Source organism: Lycorma delicatula, chromosome 6, assembly GCF_047948215.1.
Source record: "Lycorma delicatula isolate Av1 chromosome 6, ASM4794821v1, whole genome shotgun sequence".
NCBI classification, from domain to species: domain Eukaryota; kingdom Metazoa; phylum Arthropoda; class Insecta; order Hemiptera; family Fulgoridae; genus Lycorma; species Lycorma delicatula.
Window position 1 is genome coordinate 82,340,407 of NC_134460.1, and position 20,421 is coordinate 82,360,827.

The window sequence follows — 20,421 nt, forward strand, 5'->3', positions numbered from 1 at the left end:
ATAATTTGATCGGTTAATTCTATATGTAACAAAATTCTGAGAATTTAACAGGTTGTTAATTTAAGAATTTGGAACCTGTTCTCGGATTTTTTTAAAAATTCCCAGAGTAAACAAAGTTTTATTATAGAATAAAACTAAAGATTGTGAACGTAAAATTTGTAATTCGTAACTGGTAGTTTCTCTAGGTAGAAACACCCACCTGGTTGGTCTACTGGTGAACGCGTCTTCCCAAATCATCTGATTTAGAAGTCGAGAGTTCCAGCGTTCAAGTTCTAGTAAAGGCAGTTACTTTTATACGGATTTGAATACTAGATCGTGGATACCGATGTTGTTTGGTGGTTGGGTTTCAATTAACCACACATCTCAGGAATGGTCGAACTGAGACTGTACTGACTATACTACGTTTACACTCATATATCATCCTCTGAAGTAATACCTGAACGGAAGTCCCCGGTAAAAATACTTCAATCTCCCAAAGGGTTATCTGCAGATGAGCTTCTTACTTAAGCTTTCTATGTTAACTTCATATTACTGTTTCTTCAAGGGTAGATCGTAATTTTACATCCCCTAACATTTTTCTGTATCCCATATCCCTTATTCCCTATTTACTTTGCTATGTGTACAACCTATTTTATTTATCACACGGTACATAAATGCGATGTGTCTAAGATGTGTCTAATGAATATGTAGTATTTACATATGTATAATTACAAATTTCAATATAGCTACAAATTAACATCCCGTTTTTTCATCCATTCGACTACAAGTGGAGTAACATGATATGCATCTTATGGATCTTCCATGTATGCTCGCTATGGGAAGTACTAAATTAGATGTTCCAAGAGTTTGAAGTGGCTCATCACAATCGCAACCAGCCTATGTGACAAGCCCCATTTGTTCATAAGGTATCGTTGATACCTTATGAACCTTATGATGGTAGTTGTACCATCTCCAGTTCTTACATGATTAAGCCTCAACACAAACGTCTGCAGACCAAAGTCCAGCACTTGCTCTTGCATCGCCTCTATCCACTGCTAATCGCGATTTTTGTCTCACGAGATCTACCATTGTTGTTTTATATAAAAATCCTCCTCTATAAACTTTTGGGCCAGTTCCCATGAGAGTTTCCGCAATTTCAAGCGTCGTTTAATTGATTCACCGACGTTCATGTTAATTAGTGCCATTGCATTGATAATCTCAGAAAGAGATTATGCAATGGCACTAATTAGGGTAGAACAAGGACATTCTGGTGCCCGAGATATGGTGGAGATATATTAGCCAGTTCTGGGAGTTATCTATTTGGGGTAGAGGAAACTGTACCAGAAATTGTTCTCATGACTTTATTTAATTCAAAACTTCTTTTGCATAACCTGAATAGATGGTAGTTGTGTACAACCTAATAATAATTATATTACAGGCCCAATCAGCGTCTTCTCTATGTAATGAATCATGTACACAATTTACTTGCATAAATTTTTTTAAATCATTTTTTATTATGAAATCTTTTTGAGCTGGTATTCTGTTAAGAGTATGGATGAAAATAAATAGGTATTGAGTATTAACCGGCCTCCGTGGCACGAGTGGTAGCGTCTCGGCCTTTCATCTGGAGGTCCCGGGTTCGAATCCCGGTCAGGCATGGCGCTACAAAAATGATCATACATCTCATCCTCTAAAGCAATACCTAACGGTGGTCCCGGAGGTTAAAAAAAAGGAATGAGTATTACCGAAGTGCTCAAACGGACGAAAAGTCGTTGAAATACGAGATCTGTTCCCTATTAACCTTTTCAGATCACGTAGCCATTAAACTGGCTATGTACAGCGTCATTTTAAATTAAAAAGCTGTTACAAAATCATTTTATATGGCATCTAAGTCGGTTATTTTGTTTTTTATTAACAAAGGAATCAGTTTTATTATTTGAACGAGGTTTATACGATGTAAAATGTTTTATTTAGACTAGAAAGAATAAGACCATTTTTTTTCTCAGAATTGTGTGTGTGTGTGTGTGTGTGTGTGTGTGTGTGTGTGTGTGTGTGTGTGTGTGTGTGTGTGTGTGTGTGTATGTGTATGTGTATGTGTATGTATGTGTATGTGTATGTGTATGTGTGTGTGTGTGTGTGTATGTGTGTGTGTATGTGTGTGTGTGTGTGTGTGTGTGTGTGTGTGTGTGTGTGTGCGTGCGTGTGTGTGTGTGACTTGTGTATTATAATTGCTATGAGGGTTACAGATTTATTTATTATTTACAAAAATAGCTTATTATATTAGCAACATATCGATGTATTGAAACTCAGAATACCAAAAAAAAAAGAAAGGAATTCGTGGAATATATCACTTTTACTTGAGTTCTAAAATATCTTTTCTGACAAAAGATATCGGTAAATATGAAACACATAACGATTCGTAATGAATAACAGTATACAGTAAAAATTGTTTTTTGTCAATCTGAATAGTTCTAAGTGGTGAGAATTTTTATAAAACGTAGTTTTCTGAATCTACTTTCACTTATACTAACATATCATATTTTGCCCAATTTTCAACCGATTTGCTTGAAAGTATTATTTTTAAAATCAGCAAACTATGTTTCATAAAGACAAAACAACAAAAAATTCGCTAATAAAAAACGCGGCAGAAATGCGCAAAAAAAATCCTGCAACTAAATTATCGTAATTTCTGTACTGTTTCAATTTTTTTGTTGTTACAGGCATAAAAAATATCCAATCGCAACGGTTTTTTTTTGTCAGAATCTGTTAAATCTCTTTAATATACTATAACTTTTTGAAATTTTTTTCACAAGAGAGTAGCATAAGAATATGAAGGGAGGCAGCATCAGATACCAACATATTTTCGCGGAGCGCTAATCAACCGCGGATCATTGTGATGGGAAAAATAATAGGGAACAAATCCCGTATTTCAACGACTTTCGCTGGTACTTCGGTAATATTCATTCCTATTTTTTTAACCTGCGGGACCACCCCGTTAGGTATTGCTTCAGAGGATGAGATGTATGATCATTTTTGTAGCGCCATGGCTGACCGGGATTCGAACCCGGGACCTCCGGATGAAAGTCCGAGATGCTACCACTTGTCCACGGAGGCCGGTTAATACTCAATACCTATTTATTTTCATCCATACTCTTAACAGAATACCAGCTCAAAGATTTCATAATAAAAAAGATTTTAAAAAGTAACAGTTAAATTTATGCAAGTAAATTGTGTACATGACTCATTACATAGGGAAGACGCTGATTGAGCCTGTAATATAATAATTATTATATCAACAAATAACAATTAAGAATTAATATAACAATTATATCAACAATTACTATTCTTCATAATCAAATTATGAAACGTATTAATCGCATACAGAATTAAAGTAGTTTAAAAGTTCCATAACTTAACGAAACTTGAAAAACATCCTGAAAAAAAGGCTGGAATAATAAGAAATATTGAAAAAAAGCACTATTAATAGCGCGCAGGTTCTGTTTTCGTCATTTCAACTTCTTAAACAAAAAAAGGGGTTTGATTTATGTAGGCTATGTACAATCATTTTCTTCCACAAAAATTTAATTTACATTTCCCCTATTCCACATCTTACGACGTTGAAAAACAAATTCCCATCCAATTTTTTTTGTCACTCCGACTACCAACGAAACGATACGAACAAAACGAGCAAGTAATGGTAATAAAGATTTATGAAAACCATATGATCGAAATATAACTAAAATAATTAATGTAATGATTAAAATTTTAATGATCGATTAGGAAAGGGAAAATGAAAAAATGAGTTCGGTAAACCTATGAAACTTACATTAACTGAGGTTGATATGATTCAATACGGCAACAATGCTCAATAGAAACGTCAGTGTATCACAACTATATTACGAGATCTATGAAATAGTGTTGTTGCTTTAACATATTATTATATGGGGAGTTTTCAAAATAGAAATAAAATTAATTTACTTTCATTACTTCATAAACATCGTTTACGGAGAAATCGCTCTAAAATTAAGTAAATAACAAGCATTTCTATAAATATTGTTTTTTTTTTTAATCATCAGTCAGTTGACTGGTTAGTTTCAATTCTCTGAAAAAATGCACTTGAACTTAGACTGCAATAATTTAAACCACCGTAAAATAATAAAAATAAATAATTAGATACCAAACCACAGTATACCCCTCTCTATAATAGCTAATAAATAACTTATTCAAACAATAATAAACGCAATATAATACAAACACAAGTTACCTCCTTTTTCTCGTATACGCTATCTACGGAATATATAAGTTCAATATAAATTTATGTAGATTGTATGGTGTGTGTGTGTGTGTATATATATATATATATATATATATATATATATATATAGAGAGAGAGAGAGAGAGAGAGAGAGAGAAAGAGAGAGCTCCACCTTGACGGTCAACAAGTTTCAGAAAGATTCTTCCAATATTTCTTAAATGGTGAACATTTAAAAACCATTTTTGAAAAAATATTGCGGTTTAAATTGAGCTGCATTCTTTTCATTTCCTATACTGTAATTAGTAAGATATACATCAGATAGACTAGAAAATATCAATTTTGTAGGTTGTAAAATCCCATTTTTTAATAAAATTGAAATATCAAAACTGATGCTACTCATAACAAGCATCAAAGGATATAAAATTTCAAAAGAAAAAACACATACATTTAAATATATTAAACTTTTATTGAGAGCGTCGTCAGAAAAAAATGACTTTTTATTCCGTAAATAAATAATGTATATATTCTACTCAAACTTTTAATTTCAGAAAGACCAAGTATTTCTTAGTTCAAACGAACTAAGAAATAAATGTCCCAACGTTTTGGCTTCTTTTTTTTCTTTCACGATACATATTATGAATGCAGAAAACAAGCGTAGGTTCGTTTTTTCCAACGAAAACAGTTTTTTAAGAGAAGCAGTATCTATATTTTATGCAGCACAAGGTAAAGAAATGAATGAAACAGCACTTAAACTATATATATAAATATATAATAACTATTATGTATGCATGATATATAACCTTTACGAACCGACTTTTAGAGACAAAGAAATTTAGCGTTGTTAGAAAGCAAGGATTATAAAAATTTCATTGAGTAAGAAAGAAAACGCGAAACTATTAATAATGTACAAGATATTCATATTATGGATCGAACGAACAGCCGTGGCGGCAGCTAGCCAACCGGCGAAATATAATATTTAGGTAGTGTCAGGTATAAGCAGCCAATAACATCATCGATTGTAACACGGCAAGTAGATAACAGTGTTTTATTATTCAACGATAGCAGCCAGTACATTGTATATCACGTGATGAGTTATTGCAGTCATTAGTAAAATATCACGTGACGCTTATAAAACTATACCGATCAATCGACCGACGAGAAAGGACAGAGAGGAAATTTCACTCTATCAGGAGGATAATAAAGCCATTTTCTAGGTTAATCAATAAATAATTCATTTACGGATTATGACTTGCTTACGATGCATTTACCATATCATGTTACCACCACCACAATTTTTAACTTCATCAACCTATAAATTTTGAAATCAAAAGTTCGTTATGCTTACAGTACGTATTAGTATATAAAACTAATACAGCCCTATCAACAGAAACTTTAAATATTAAATTACACTAATTACAAAAATATCACAATGAAGGATTAAAATCTGCCTTTAACTCTTAAAAGCCTACAATTAGTTGTATGCTATGCAGGTTATACTGCTTTAACTAACATTGTCCTCGTTTACCCCTTGGTTATAGAAATGTTACAAAGAAGTCATAATTGTGTTTTATCATTTGCCCTTTAATTAGCTTGGACAAGTAAATACTTTAAGCTACTATATCACCCAAATTCTCTGCCCTTACGTCAAGTATTTCCTTTCCATTCTCACATACCTCACTGTCTTTGATTGCCTTTTATCAAACCTTTTAAATGTCCACACCATTTCAGCCATGACTTGAAAAGGGGATTTGACACTTTTTAATTTTGTTAGCTTTTTTTCTTTAAAAAGAAAAACTTACCTCCATTGTCCAAACCTCGCTTTTGTGCTCGTTTAAAGTCCAAGATTCACCATTATAGGTAAGAATAGGAGCGTAACTAGATTAAAACACAACTTCTATGTCTCTCATCCCAAATAATTCCCTATTAATTATCCAATAAAATCTGACAATAGTCATATGCTTTATCTATTCTAGTAGCTAATTTCTACTTGAACGTTTACATTTTCATCAACCCATTTTATCTATATTTACATCAATATTTCACCTTGAGCTACTTGTACAAACAGTTAATCCTGCAAGAATACTGGCGATTTCTTGGTCGAATATTTTAAGTCAGATTAATATACTGCTTCTACAATATTAGAATAATCCACAGCTACGTAAGTATAACTGATGGCGACTACTATTTAAAAATATAAAAAAGAAGTAAGTGTATTTCAGTAGGCGAAAGGCGGTCGAATCGGTTTTCGTTATTGTTTTTTTATTTTCTACATTTTTATCGTTTCTCGCTATTATCGACGAATAATCGTGTTATTACTAATTAGCACGGATCGACATCACTGAAACAGCATACTTTAAATATAAAGAGTTAATCATGTAGAAGTTATGGCCAGAAAAGGCGATTTTCACAAATTAATTGAGCAACATGAAAAGTAATTTTTTTTAATTTTACTGCAGTTATCACAAAACCATTGATTTCTTTAAATATGGATAAACATATTTTTACAAGTTATTAAGGGCAGTACCGTTGGTGAAAACTTGCATTAAAAGTTTTTCACTGGAACCAACAATTTAATAAATTAAATAAACGAATCATATAAAACTGTCAGTATATTATTGTTTGCAACGTGAAGATAACAAATAACGGTATCGTAATCGAGATACACGTGGTCGAATAAGCAAACAACTAAATTACCGTGGCCAGCTGAAGCGCACAATAGGTGCTCTGTTTGAAAAAGTAATTTTTTTATTTTTTATTATTATTATCGTGCTTGAAGCGTATAAATAATATTATCGTATATAAATTTCTATATATAAAATTTTGTATATATTTAATTAAAGACATACAAACTTACATAGAGAGATTATATTGCATTATAAAGACATAAAAAACATAAGGAACGATTTTGAACTTAACAATTATCTAACACGATGATTTAAGGATTTAAAATATTTTTAAAAAGTATATTAACGTAATTCCACAATGATTAAAAGCACAACTCTACTTCGAATTAAGATCCGATGTGAAAAATTTGTTAGATTCTACTGATAGAATGAGACGGACCCCTACATAAAATGTTGCAATAGAAATGTAATTAGTTTTCAATTATGTTTACATGATATAAAACATCCTACATTGTATTATTGTATAAAAATTAATTATTTTGTTTTAAGTAAAGAGGATGAATTGTGCGCTTCAGCAAAGATGCATAACAACTTTGGCGCTTGGCTCATGTCCACCTCCTAAACGTGATAAAGGTATGATAGAGAATGCAAGTGTTAATGCACATTCAGCGTTTTATGTTATCATCACATGTTTCTGTAATATCTATTGGTTTTATCAGCGATTTATTGTTGAAAAAAAAATCGACATTTTTCTTTTATCTCTAAATATCTTTTAAGTATTTTTATCTGGTAAAACCAATTAAAGACATTGTAGTTAATAATTTTGAAAATATTAATTAAAATTAATTGTGTAAATTTTTTGTTTTGTGGGGGGGACAACATGAAGATTCAATTTCCTACATGTTGTTTAACAAGCAAAGATTTTGCTTATCCATTTTAAGCGTAGAAAATTATTTCCAGTATATGAATAATCAATACAGGTTCTAAAATGTTATTTTTTAAATATTTTGATTACTCTCATAGATAACACTTAAAACATAATTTAATGTAATAAAAACATTTACTATCGTATCACTGATTAGTTGACATAACAGACACACGTTTCGCTCTCTTATTTAGCATTATCATACAGAGAAACGCATCTAATACGAAGAAAAGTTGGTCATACGACACACTATGTAATTTTTTTGGTACTTATTAGCCCGCCGACCAACAAATTGTAAACTTTTGGGTTATTGTTAATATCACCCGATATAACCATTATATATTACATTTTTATTTATTTATTTTATAATTTAACCTACACTATAATTTAACCTTGTCTAATTAACACAGTATTATTTTCATTATTTAAATAATAACTTCAGTAATTATTGCAATTATTTATTATTTAAATATCAGAAGTTACTGTTAATTAGTCGAGATTAGGGAGCGAAGCGAGCGTATGTTAAGTTTGGTTAATTTATATCTATAATTATAAGCAGCAAAATAATTGACTTTAGAGTAAATATTTCAAGCTATTACGTTGTTATCTTATCTACCTTAAGTCATTCACTGATAACAACAGGTCTACGCAACGCCGCGCGTCCTAACTGGTCAACCTTAGTAATGATAACCAATTAGTCTTAAGCCTATCACTCAGTTCTGTGTTAGTGCTTGTTGTGTTAACTGTGGATTTGCCTACCAACATTTTTGAACTGTACTAGTTGTACAAATCTAAAGAAAGGAGCGTTGAGTTTTTCCAAAGATTAAATATTTTACCTAACATAAAACAGTGTAAAAATGGTCATGAAATGACTTAGTATAACTGACAGTCGTGAAAGGTGGCGTTGTGCAAAAAATTTGTGTGGACAGTATGTTCAACTGCATTTTAAAACTTAGCACCATTCAAGGTTGAGGTACGATAAAAGTTTGATATTTATCTATTGTTTGAACCACAAGCTTACGTCTCAAGAGTTCTGTGAACGTGAACTGGAATTAACCACAATACAGTTGTAGATCGGAATAACTATTTGCGAGAACTATGTACTGCAAAATTACTAACAACGCCGCTAGTAACAGGTGGTCCTGATCTAACAGTTAAGATTGATGAATCTGTATTTGCTAAACCTAAGTACAATGTTGGTCGAGTACCAAAACAACAACGGGTATTTAGAGGGATTTGTAGGGAAACCGAAGAGCGTTTCTTATATGCTGCTGAAAATAGATCTCCTGCTTCACTTATGCCTATAATAGTTGAAAGTATTGCACCTGGATCACTAATCATGTCTGATCAATTTAAAAATCTACAACGGAATCAGAAGCGCTAACAAAGAATATGATCATCAAACAGTTAATCACAGTCGAAATTTTATTGATCCGATAACAGGCGTACACACCAATACAGTTATGAAGATGTGAGGTGTGGCTAGATCAAGTTTTAGGCGTCGTTTTAGTACTTATTCACAGATGCTGGATAGTTATCTGTGTGAATTTATATGGCGAGAAAAAAAACTTCCAGAAGGAACAGACCCATTTAAGACGGTCCTTCAGGATATATACAATAGTCTAATATTTTATATATGTTTTTTGGTACAGTTTTTAAATGTACAAATACAAAAACTAACCAAAACTGTGTTTGTCATTTAAAACCTTTTGCAATTGTTCCTTAACAGTAAAGTCTTTATAAAAATGTTTAAGCGTTGGGCATATAACGGAAGCTTTGCGAGCATGATTTTAACCGCAATTATTTATTATTTAAATAATCAAAACATTACTGCTAATTGGTCGAGGTTAGCGAAGGAAGCGAGTGTAGGTTAAGTTTGGTTAATTTATATCAATAATTTTAAGTAATAATACTTATATTTTTATTATGTTAAATATGTTAATGATCCCGTAACTTTGAAGTATTTGCGGGATGATTATGGTTATGATCGACAGGCTAATACGTTAGTACCATATAAAATTAAACATTGTTAAACTGGTAGTTCAAACATGAATCCGAACATTATGGAATTAAATATAAAATTTCTTGGAACTAAAACGTTTCTCTATCTCAAAGAGAACAAGTATTACAATAATAATGTGTATTTTACAAATATTTAATCAGGGAAAACATAATTAGCATTAACGAAATAATAGTTTCAGCACATTCACCGCAAAAATTACATCAAGTTAAATTACAAAATAAATTCATTACTAATTTATTAACATTCAAATTATGAATCAATTAACGTTAATATAATATTAATCATCAGTAAGCTGAAGTAAATGTTAGTGTATAGAAGTAATAAATTGCGCTGATACTGCAATTTAAATAACTGTGATGCAACGTTTCATATTACACGACTACCACTACAAGCATTATAATAGGAACATAATAAGAGGTAAGGTTGCAGGCAACATGTACGAAGAAAAGGAGAGGTTAGGTTAGGATTTACTAATTGTTATACGTTATACAAGAGGCACACATACATTGAGGGAGTGCTCTCTGCCTAATAAAAGATAACATCTTTCGTACAGAGAAAGAAAGTCTACCTTTAGTTAGGCTTCCACTCCTCCAATAAAGTATTTTATTAGTTAGGGCTCAATTGGTTAAGGCCCACCAGTAACAGTCGATCATTATGTCACGGACGACACACACAATGGAAGAGAATAGGAGGATGTTTAAATAACCTCAATTATACGTACATGATACGTAATGGTCACATCATTATTAAAACCGCATGCGACTAAAATACGCATACGAGCTCCAAATAAACTCGCTCGCAAAATAGAGCCAGAATAAAATGCAGCTGACACAAAAATAGTTAGCACGTAAAAAAAAAAATACACTTTATCATTTACATCAAATAAAAAAATATATAAGTGCAAAAAACTATTCAATTCAAAGCCTCGTGATTAGATTTTTGATCTCGTAATTTATCCAGAAATATATTATGTTATCAAATACATATGATACCGAAGTACTTGTGTGGACTAACTAAGGTGGAAATAACCGACCGTGAAATGAGATTAGCATGCCAATCTATGAATCTGAACTATTATACATTTGTTAGTAATTTCTTAACAAAATGTTTATCAATTTAAGATCTCCTTAATCAAATTGGCTATTTTATAGTGTATACCGTTGACTTAAGACGAATGATAATAAACAATATACAAAATTTACACAGAAATATTATAATGCCACTGTACCAATAAAAATTCGAATAAACTGTCACTGACATTTTTGTTACTAAATTCAAAAGCGTATTTGCGTATCTATCTCAAGGGTGATCCTAACAATCCAAAAAAGAAATCTCTATACCGGTGGTAACTAAACTTTTCCGAGTCGCGGCGCTCTTTATTTAATAAAAAAAATAAAAAATAAATTATTTAGAAACTTATAAAAAAAAATAGTACACTCCCAGAGAAAGCCAAAAGACCAGGCATAAAATGGACTGAAGAAAAAATGAGAACAAAGAAGCAGAATAAGAGAATACTGGAAGAACAAAAAGAATAATTCTGTTTGACTATGTGTGCGTCGTGGTCCCTAAGCCTTAATCGGAAAAAATAACTTTCTTAAACCCGCTTTTGATTCATCATTAGGATCAAATCAATTCATCAATTAGAATCAAAATTCAAAATGCTAATAAAATAAAACACATCTTAATAAGCAAAACATTTACTTGTAAAGAAAACTACTATAGAAAGGAATTAACTTCAATTAAAGGTAATCCGAGTTTTGAAAGATCATAGAATTTTACGGAATCTAGAGAATTAAAAATATACAGAAAAAGAATGAAACGGATTATATTAAATTTATAATATTATACAAATTTATTTATTTATTCACTCATAATAGTCATAAACCAATTACAGAGAAATAACAAATTTTTATGTAGATGAAAAAAAATTCTGAATCCTGGTAATGGAAAAGCTCATTTACATGAAAAAAATATTTTTGTTCTACAAACCTAGCTCTCTGAGTATATAAACAATAAAAAAGTATTTTTTTCTCCAATTTCTATAATAATTTCAATACGGCAATGGATTAAACTAAAAAAAAGGATTTATTTTTATAATTTATTAGTGATAAAAATGGTGTCATTAAATTAAATCCATTTTGTTAGAATTAAAATGCAGTTTGAAAATGTCATAATAAATGAGGTAATGAATATTCGAAACGCATTTTAAAGAAACTTGTTATGCGAACATTCCCGTGATTTTAAAAAGTGAGGGAAAGAAAATGACAATTTGCTTGTTTCGCTGTTAAATAATGAACTGTCTTACTAAAAGTTAAATCATTAACTGACGTTATAGGAGGACGTTTTATTTATTTCTAGGTACTTGAACAGAATCATTTATCAACAAAACAAAACGAATCATTGAATCTGCAATAAGTTTAAGGTGAGAAATGATCGGATACAGCCATGACTCATCGTCTACGTATAACTTGATAGCATCCTTCGAAACGAAAACATCTCCCATCAAGTAAATGCACTGATTGATAACTTGCTGTCGTTAATCAATAATTTATTTATGTTATTAACTATCATGAATCTATAAAAAAAAGTTATCAATAATTTACATTCATAAACATAATTTTTGTAATTAACTATATTTTTTTTAATAAAATGATTTACAGTAGATTGTAGTTAACTTAATAGCTCTTCTAAATAAATAGGCCAACGCAATTAGTTATATGCTTAACTCAATCAATCCTAAAATACAGGCATTCTTTAGATCAAGATTGATAAATAGTTAAAAACATCAAAAACTTTTATTTTAAATATTAATAGCAAAAAGTAGACCGATCGTATTTTGAATATAATACTGAAAATAATTAATTGTTAAAGATAATAAAAAAATTAAATGTGCTTATGCAAAGTAGCATATGTGGTCTACATATATCAGAAGCGGAAGTGAGGGGTCACAATCCGGGCCGTTATCAAGTATAACACAGCAATACCTCTAAACAAACGTTGTTTTCAACTACTATCTTAGACAGGAGATATACAGAAATAAATCCATCCACTAATTACACAAAGAAAAATTGATTTTTTTAAAAATAGATTTAACGTCGCTTCATATATATTTCATAATCAATCGTATAAATACAATACCATACGAAAGCCGGGGGGATAGAGATCGTAACCCAAATAGCGCCCAATTTTACATTTAAAAGCGAAAAATTGGCGTCAAAAGACTATGGTTTAGATTGAGGTGAATAATATTACATTCAAAAAGAATTAAATGGAAAAAACATGAAATTTTACCTTAAAAAGGTAAAAACGCATTTAAATAAAATGGTTGAATTAATCGTCAAGATAGAAATATTAAAATGATTTTTTAGAGCTGTAGAGGATATATACACATAAGGATAAAAAATTACGATGAATACTGAAATTTTAAAAAAATTATTCCTTGTACCATTATAACAATAAAACTTAAAAAATGGAAAGGATTTTATGGCTAACATTACCAATATAAAACTAATGTAAAAATCTATCACTAATTTAAAAAATGCAAACATTTTTATTAAAGTTAAAACCCGTAACATTGTTGATAGATCAGGTACATTAATTAAATTAGATTAACAACCATTGTTTAGTTATCTTCTTAAAAACCATTATACCATAATTGTACATACTAGTAATTTAATTAATATGTAATTAAAATAAATAACTTCCTAACTCTTTTGTTAAGTCATTAATTAAACAACTCTTCTTTACAAATGTGTAACAATACCCTCCTACCATCGTCGGAAATAAATAATCAAATTTCCTGAAAGTACAGCTCTAATAAAAGTATAAATTTAGTTAGTTATTCGCATATCGCAGATGATGTAAAATTTACATAATAAAAAATAATTATCGTAAAATTAAAATTAATAATTTAAAATACGTAAATACTATTTAAATGGCAAACTCTAAAAGGAAACCAAACATCAGAGGTTTTAGCATACATAATATTTTAATAAATCATGCCTTAAACCTAATTAAATAATCCATACCGTACACGTTTATATTTACACCTGAAAATTCAAAGTAATATATTTAAAGAGATTATAAATATCCTGACGGCGTGTTATATATATATATATAATACATATATATTAAAAACATGTTTAATAAGAATAATACTTTAAAATTTAAGAAAATTTTTCAATAACCGATTGAAAAATCCTTATTTCTGAAATTATTTTCTGGAGGAACGCTGTTCAAAAATATGTTTTAAACCGGCAGCTGAATAGTAATTAAAACATTAAGATTTAGTTATCTTAATGTTATGAATCATTAATTAATTAAAAATAAACAGATAGAATTAATATTAACAAGTATTTGTTTTTTTAATCATATTATATACATAAATGAGTAAGAAAAAATAATCAAAAACAGATTTTTGTACAAGTGCGGTCATCGGCCGCCCTTGCAGTTGACAATCAATTTATACAGTAACAATAATCGCAATCGTAATTTGTAAATACAAACATAAAAAACATTTAGATGTTAACAACAAAATCACAGCAAATTCTAAACTGAAAAATCTGTTCAATTTCCTAATTTGGAACGTAAATTAAAAACAATTTAAATAAATAAAAATCTACAAAACTCAAATTATTCGCATTTTTACAAAAAAAAAGTTTACAATTACTGTTTTCCCATTAAATACAAAATTAACATACGAAAGAGTTTTGAATAAAAGAATAAAAAATTAATATTTATGAATTAGAAAAATATTTAACTGTCAGCTCGCAAGAACTAATTTAAATTCATAAAAACCTAACTATGAAAATGAACTCATCGATACCAGTTAAAACACATATTTTTTCTTCTTATGGGATTAAACATGCAAATAATTATAATAAAATAACATTAAATAAAATGTAATTACGCAATAAAAAATAAATAAATACTAATGCACATAATTTTATTTATATAATTCTTTAACGAAGGGAATTAGTACATACGCTTGCTTAAGTACTATTGCGTATTTTTATGTCAATTAATACTTCTATTTTTCTAAAACAAAACTTATTTCCGAATGTCTTCAGTACGTAAACAAATATATACAAAAAAAGATTAAAAGTACTAAACAAAGAACTCGTATCTAATCAGATAAAAAAATTGTTTTACTGTCAAAACAAATAGGGCGTGTCGAGCCATTAACACAGAAAAACTCAATTTTAAAACATAATAGAACAAACATAATGGGAAAAAGATAAATAAATAATTAATGCTTATTTTGGCTTAAATACGTATAAATAACATTATTAGATGCAATAGAAATAGCCGATTGCATAACTTTTACATGCATTTCATCTACATAGAATTCATTTAACTGAAAACGTAATAGTTTAGTTAATTACTAATAAAATAATGATTTATCCTGGTTAATACTGTAGCAGTAATAGTAAATTAATTACCTTGGGTATTATTTGAAGAGTATGTTGTATTATAACCATTACTTCTAATCTTATAAGGCTGCTGATAAGTTATCTGATAAGGAGATAACTGTGTATCCCACCAATAGCAGTTAAGCGGGGGAGTCGGCGCTGGGTAAGGCATGTGACGACGGTTTTTTATACCGTAAGTGTCACCTGTAAAAGACTGAATTTTTGATTCAGTCATCATAAATAAAAAAAAAGACAAAACAATTTAAAACTTGAAAATATCCACAGTTGTATTCAATAAGAAAAAACTAACGACACTGAATGCTAACCACAACACAAATTCACGTAGTACACGCACTAACTGAACAGCAACTGATAGCAGTAAAGCAATATGGTTCAGTGATGCTACGCGATGACAAGAAATTTCCCTCATACTGTGTATAAAATTACCTTTTATTATTTAAATTTCCCAATAATTTCTTCCACTTGAAGAACAAATTATTACCTTCCCCGCAAACATAACATCGTGCTACCATAAACTTGCACTATTTACCTGTATTATTTTTCTTTCTTTTTTTTTATTTACTCAAACGTTAATTTGGTTTTATTAATTACAGCGTTGAATTTATATTAGCAGAATATTTATAATTTAGTTTATTATTTTTACTATAATAAATCGTACTGCTTATACGTCTTTTCATAAATAAATATGCAGTATTTACATTTTTTTTTTTTTAATAGAAAAAAGTTTTTTAATAAAAAATGAAATAAATTTGTAGGTTGTCGGATTTAACGATATATTAAATTAACAAATTACTCAACATTACTGAAATAAAAAAATAAATATTTTTAATATTTAATTTTAAATTATTCCAAATTAAAAAATTAAATAAAATTGTTCAATATTACTTTTTTATCCTACTTTTCAGTTGTGTGAAAAAAATTACTATTTTTTCAGGATATTTATACAGTAGATACATAAATATTAAAAATTAACAATTTTTTTCACGATATTTACAATCGGTTCCTTAAGTAGAACCATCAGCAGATCGTTTCATAATAAGCACATGATAAGGAGTTCTTAAGTTCATTAATAAAAGAATATATTTGCCAACAAGTCATAGTCCATAAAAACAAACAATTAAATAAATATTCAATAAAAAAATAATCAAGCAATACCTAGTCGAACAAAGAACAAAACAACTTAAAGTATCTATAAACAAATAGAGAAGTGAAAAAAAATCACTAGATTTAGGGATAGTTGTCATTCAGTAGCCGCTAAATCAAGCATATGAAGACGTTTCAAACTTCGGACGTCCCCAGTGTTATCAAGCAAATTGATCGCTAAGTGGCTGACGTGATTTTCTAAACGTTGTTGGTTTTTAACGCTGTGCAATCTCATAACCTCATGAACCGTCGCAAACTCCAAATATTCGTGAATTTCATCATTCCTTGTGAAACACGGCGCCTCTGCAATTTTTCTCGTTACCTTGTTTTGGAAGCCAATGTAGTTCCCTAAACTTCGCGTTTACTTGTTTTCTTTTCATCCTCACGTGATACTTCCAGGCCAAACGCCGATATAGGTGCAGTCCTAGATACCGCACATTCTCTCTTGGGAGATCATGACATGTTTACACTACTAGAGTCACCCATTCTCATGGCAAATGTGACGTGCTTCGATTTATACTAATTAACTTGAGTTAAGTTCTAACCTTGATAGAGTAAGGACGTACTGCTGTGCGCTCGTGTAACAGCGTTGCTTGCTGATACACGTGTTGTTATGACTAACTGTGTTTTGCTTATGCTTAATAATTCTGCGTATTTGATTAAATCTGACACACTCCCTGTATGAAATCAGTTTTTTTTTATTTTATAAAACATTATGAAATAAAATATTATTTAAGTTCCGAGTGGTCAGCATTTTTTGCAACTTGTTTAAATTATGAATAAATTTGTAACGCCGCAGTCTCAAAAAGGAAAACGGGTTCGTCCAGTTAATTCGCCATGACCAAACAGCAAAACGAATCCCTGGATTTGAAAATGTAGATCTATCTCAAGGCATGAAAGCAATGATGAGGAAATTCTTCGATGATAACTTGGTCAAGCTAGCGACACAAGAAGATTTTTGGGTATGTCGGCTACGATTCGAGATCTCGCGGAGGAAAATAGATCGTGGAAAGAAGTGCAGATTTTGAAGGAAAACGCTAAAATTTTGAGCCGGCTTGTAATTACGAAGACCGGGCACGCCGCAATAATTTAATATTCAAAGAGCTGAAATTTAATTCCGATACGGATTGCCGTGTGATTGTGAGAGACTTCTGTAGGGATGTATTACAGATACATAGGCAAGTAGTGATTAATCTAGCCCATACATTTGGTAAAAAAAAGAATAGTTCTCCCATTATTCCGCATTTGCCATTTGATAGCGATATTGAGTGTATATTAAAAAACACAGTGAGATTAAAAGGAACTATCATGATAGTACACAACCCACCGGGTTGGTCTAGTGGTTAACGCGTCTTCCCAAATCAGCTGATTTGGAAGTCGAGAGTTACAGCGTTCAAGTCCTAGTAAAGCCAGTTATTTTTACACGGATTTGAATACTAGATCGAGGATACCGGTGTTCTTTGGTGGTTGGGTTTCAATTAACCACACATCTCAGGAATGGAACTGAGAATGTACAAGACTACACTTCATTTACACTCATACATATCATCCTCATTCATCCTCTGAAGAATAATCTAAACGGTAGTTAACGGAGGCTAAACAGGAAAAAGAAAAGGTTAAAAGCATGATAGTACACAAGGACTTTTTTTGGGAAACTAGGAAGATAGGAGAAAACTTGTAGCGATTCGAAGAGAAGTTATTAAAGCGGTGGTCAATAAGATTAATGTGAACCAGCTGATTGTGGAGGCTCAAAAATTTACTTGGACGGCGACGGAATGGTTAATGTGCGGATCGCAAGACGAAGTGGAAAATTGAAGATGATGTTCAATTATGACTGTGGGTAAATTGTTAAAAAAACAATGAACATACCGGGGAGGTTCGATAGTGTGAGGTTTTCTGTCAGGAAGGGGAGAGAAAAAAATACTTAAGATTCTAGGATATAATATAGCGGGACTCAGCGGTAAGTTATTACTGCATGAATTTTTCGTTTATAAAGAAGTATGATATTGTGTGTTTGATTGAGACTTGGGTGGATGATAAGAAAGCTGAACGATTTGAATTTTTTTTTGAGGAGTATAAAGTTGTATGGGTTCCAGCAGTTAGAAGTTCGGGTTATGGAAGGACTAAAGGTGGAATTATGCTAGCCTATAAATATAATTTGCGGGTTCTAAATTGTAGTTTTTTCCAAGCTGTGGGAGGGACAGCAATGACAGTAAAATGGTATGATTGTTGTGTGTACGTTAACAGTAGTGGAACGTGGGAGGATGATTTTAGATTATGAAGGTATATGGAAACCACTGGGGAAAGTTTTACTTTGTAATATTAGTGGATTTTAATAGTAGAATACGAGATCGACAGATACTGCCAGGTGAAATAATGGAGACTGAATGATGTAAATGCAATTATTAGGTATTCTAAGGATGAGGTGGTAAATGCTCGGGGACAGAAAGTGATTTAATTGTGTAAGGTTTGATCTGCGTGTGATGAATGGGAGAACAAGGAGTGATGAGAAGGGTGAATGGACTTTTATTAGGGGGATGAGAAGTTCGATTGTAGATTTATGTTGCACATCAACAAAGTTGTTAAGTACAGTTAAACGATTTTCGAGATATTTCTACAGATTTCTCAGATCACATGCACAATGAGGTGAGAGTACAATGGCAGCGACCATTTAAATATGATAATTGTTTTTTTACTCTGTTATCGAAGCTGAGCTAGTCTACGGCGGAGACAGAGAGGTACAAGCATGCATTGGAAAACTTAACACGGGACGCGGCTTTGTCTGGCAAAAGTAATCAGGATGGGGAAAAAATTGTAGGTATGATTTATCAGGCAGCCGGAAGAAATCTGACAAATAGAGGAAACATTAAAGAACCCGGTAGACAGAAATGGTTTGACTGGGAATGTCTTAAGGCTAGGAAAAAATGTTTTGCTTGTTTAAATTTATATAGACACCTTAATACAGAACAAATGTGCCTTATTTATTTGGAAGAAGGAAACAATTATCAGTCTCTGTAAAAAAAAACTGATTTTTTAAAGGGGTAAGAGATAGATTTGTAAGGGTTGGGGATTCATGTGAATTTTGGGAACTAGTTAAAGTTATTTAGTTATTTTGAAAGAGGGGATTTAAATGTATGATGGTAATTACAACATGTGAATGGGTGCAACATTCTCATTGTCTATTATCTGTGGGAAGGGGGGCTCTGTTCCGGTCGAATATGCATTACCGTTTAGGACGAACGAAATTTTGGACTCTCCAATCGATGAGGTAGAATTAAATGCTGTCTTGTAGAAAGCAAAAGAAAATAAAGCCCCAGCTACAGATAGGATTCCCTTCGAATTTTACAAAGCTGCACCAAAGGATTTCAATAAAATATTGTTTAAATTTTTTAATAATATTTTAGAGACCGGACAAGTGCCCAGTAATTTTTCGGAAGGAATTATATTCCCGATCCATAAAAAAGGAGATCTGTCGGATGTTAAGAATTACACAGGTATTTCGTTTATTATCGCAATAACAAAACTATTTTCTAGTATTTTATAAACAGGCTGATAAAGTGACTAGGTGATAATAATATTTTAAATGAAGCTCAAGCTTGTTTTAGAAAAGGCTACTATAGACCACATATTTAATCTGCATACTTTAATTAATTTGAAATTTAGAAATAGAAGTGGTAAAGTGTACTGTCTGTTTGTCGATTTTAAGGCCGCCTTTGATAGCATCGACAGATCTCTTGCTTCTATATAAGTTATATGAAACGGGTTTGTCTTAATAGTTTTGCAGGGTTATTGGAGAATTATATAAAAATACGCATGCATTTGTGTGCTGTTCTGAGGGTTTAACTGAAGGGTTTAGTACATTTAGCGGTTTAGAAAAGGGATTTTTATTATCACCTGTTTTGTTCTCATTGTTCATCAATGATCTTATGGATTGCATCGGGGAGGGCATTTCGATCGATGATAATAAAGGATTGTTGTATGCTGATGATTTGACGATAGTGGCGTCCTCGCCAAAAACGCTTCAGACAATGATTAACAAT

At 31.0% G+C, this 20,421-nt stretch overlaps 1 protein-coding gene across 23 annotated transcripts in view; it reads right to left on the reverse strand.

The window, feature by feature from the left end:
• The window catches only part of LOC142325978 (CUGBP Elav-like family member 1), a 1,952,897-nt gene that overhangs the window by 327,617 nt on the left and 1,604,859 nt on the right, over positions 1-20,421 (reverse strand). Inside the window, exon 1 of one of the 23 annotated variants that reach the window (XM_075367993.1) lies at positions 15,248-15,886. The exons of the other annotated variants lie outside the window; for them this stretch is intronic. Within the exon in view, the coding sequence (XP_075224108.1) occupies positions 15,248-15,455 (208 nt within the window). The 5' untranslated portion in view covers positions 15,456-15,886. Of the gene's footprint in view, positions 1-15,247; positions 15,887-20,421 lie in introns of those variants that run through there. 23 annotated transcript variants of the gene reach the window in all.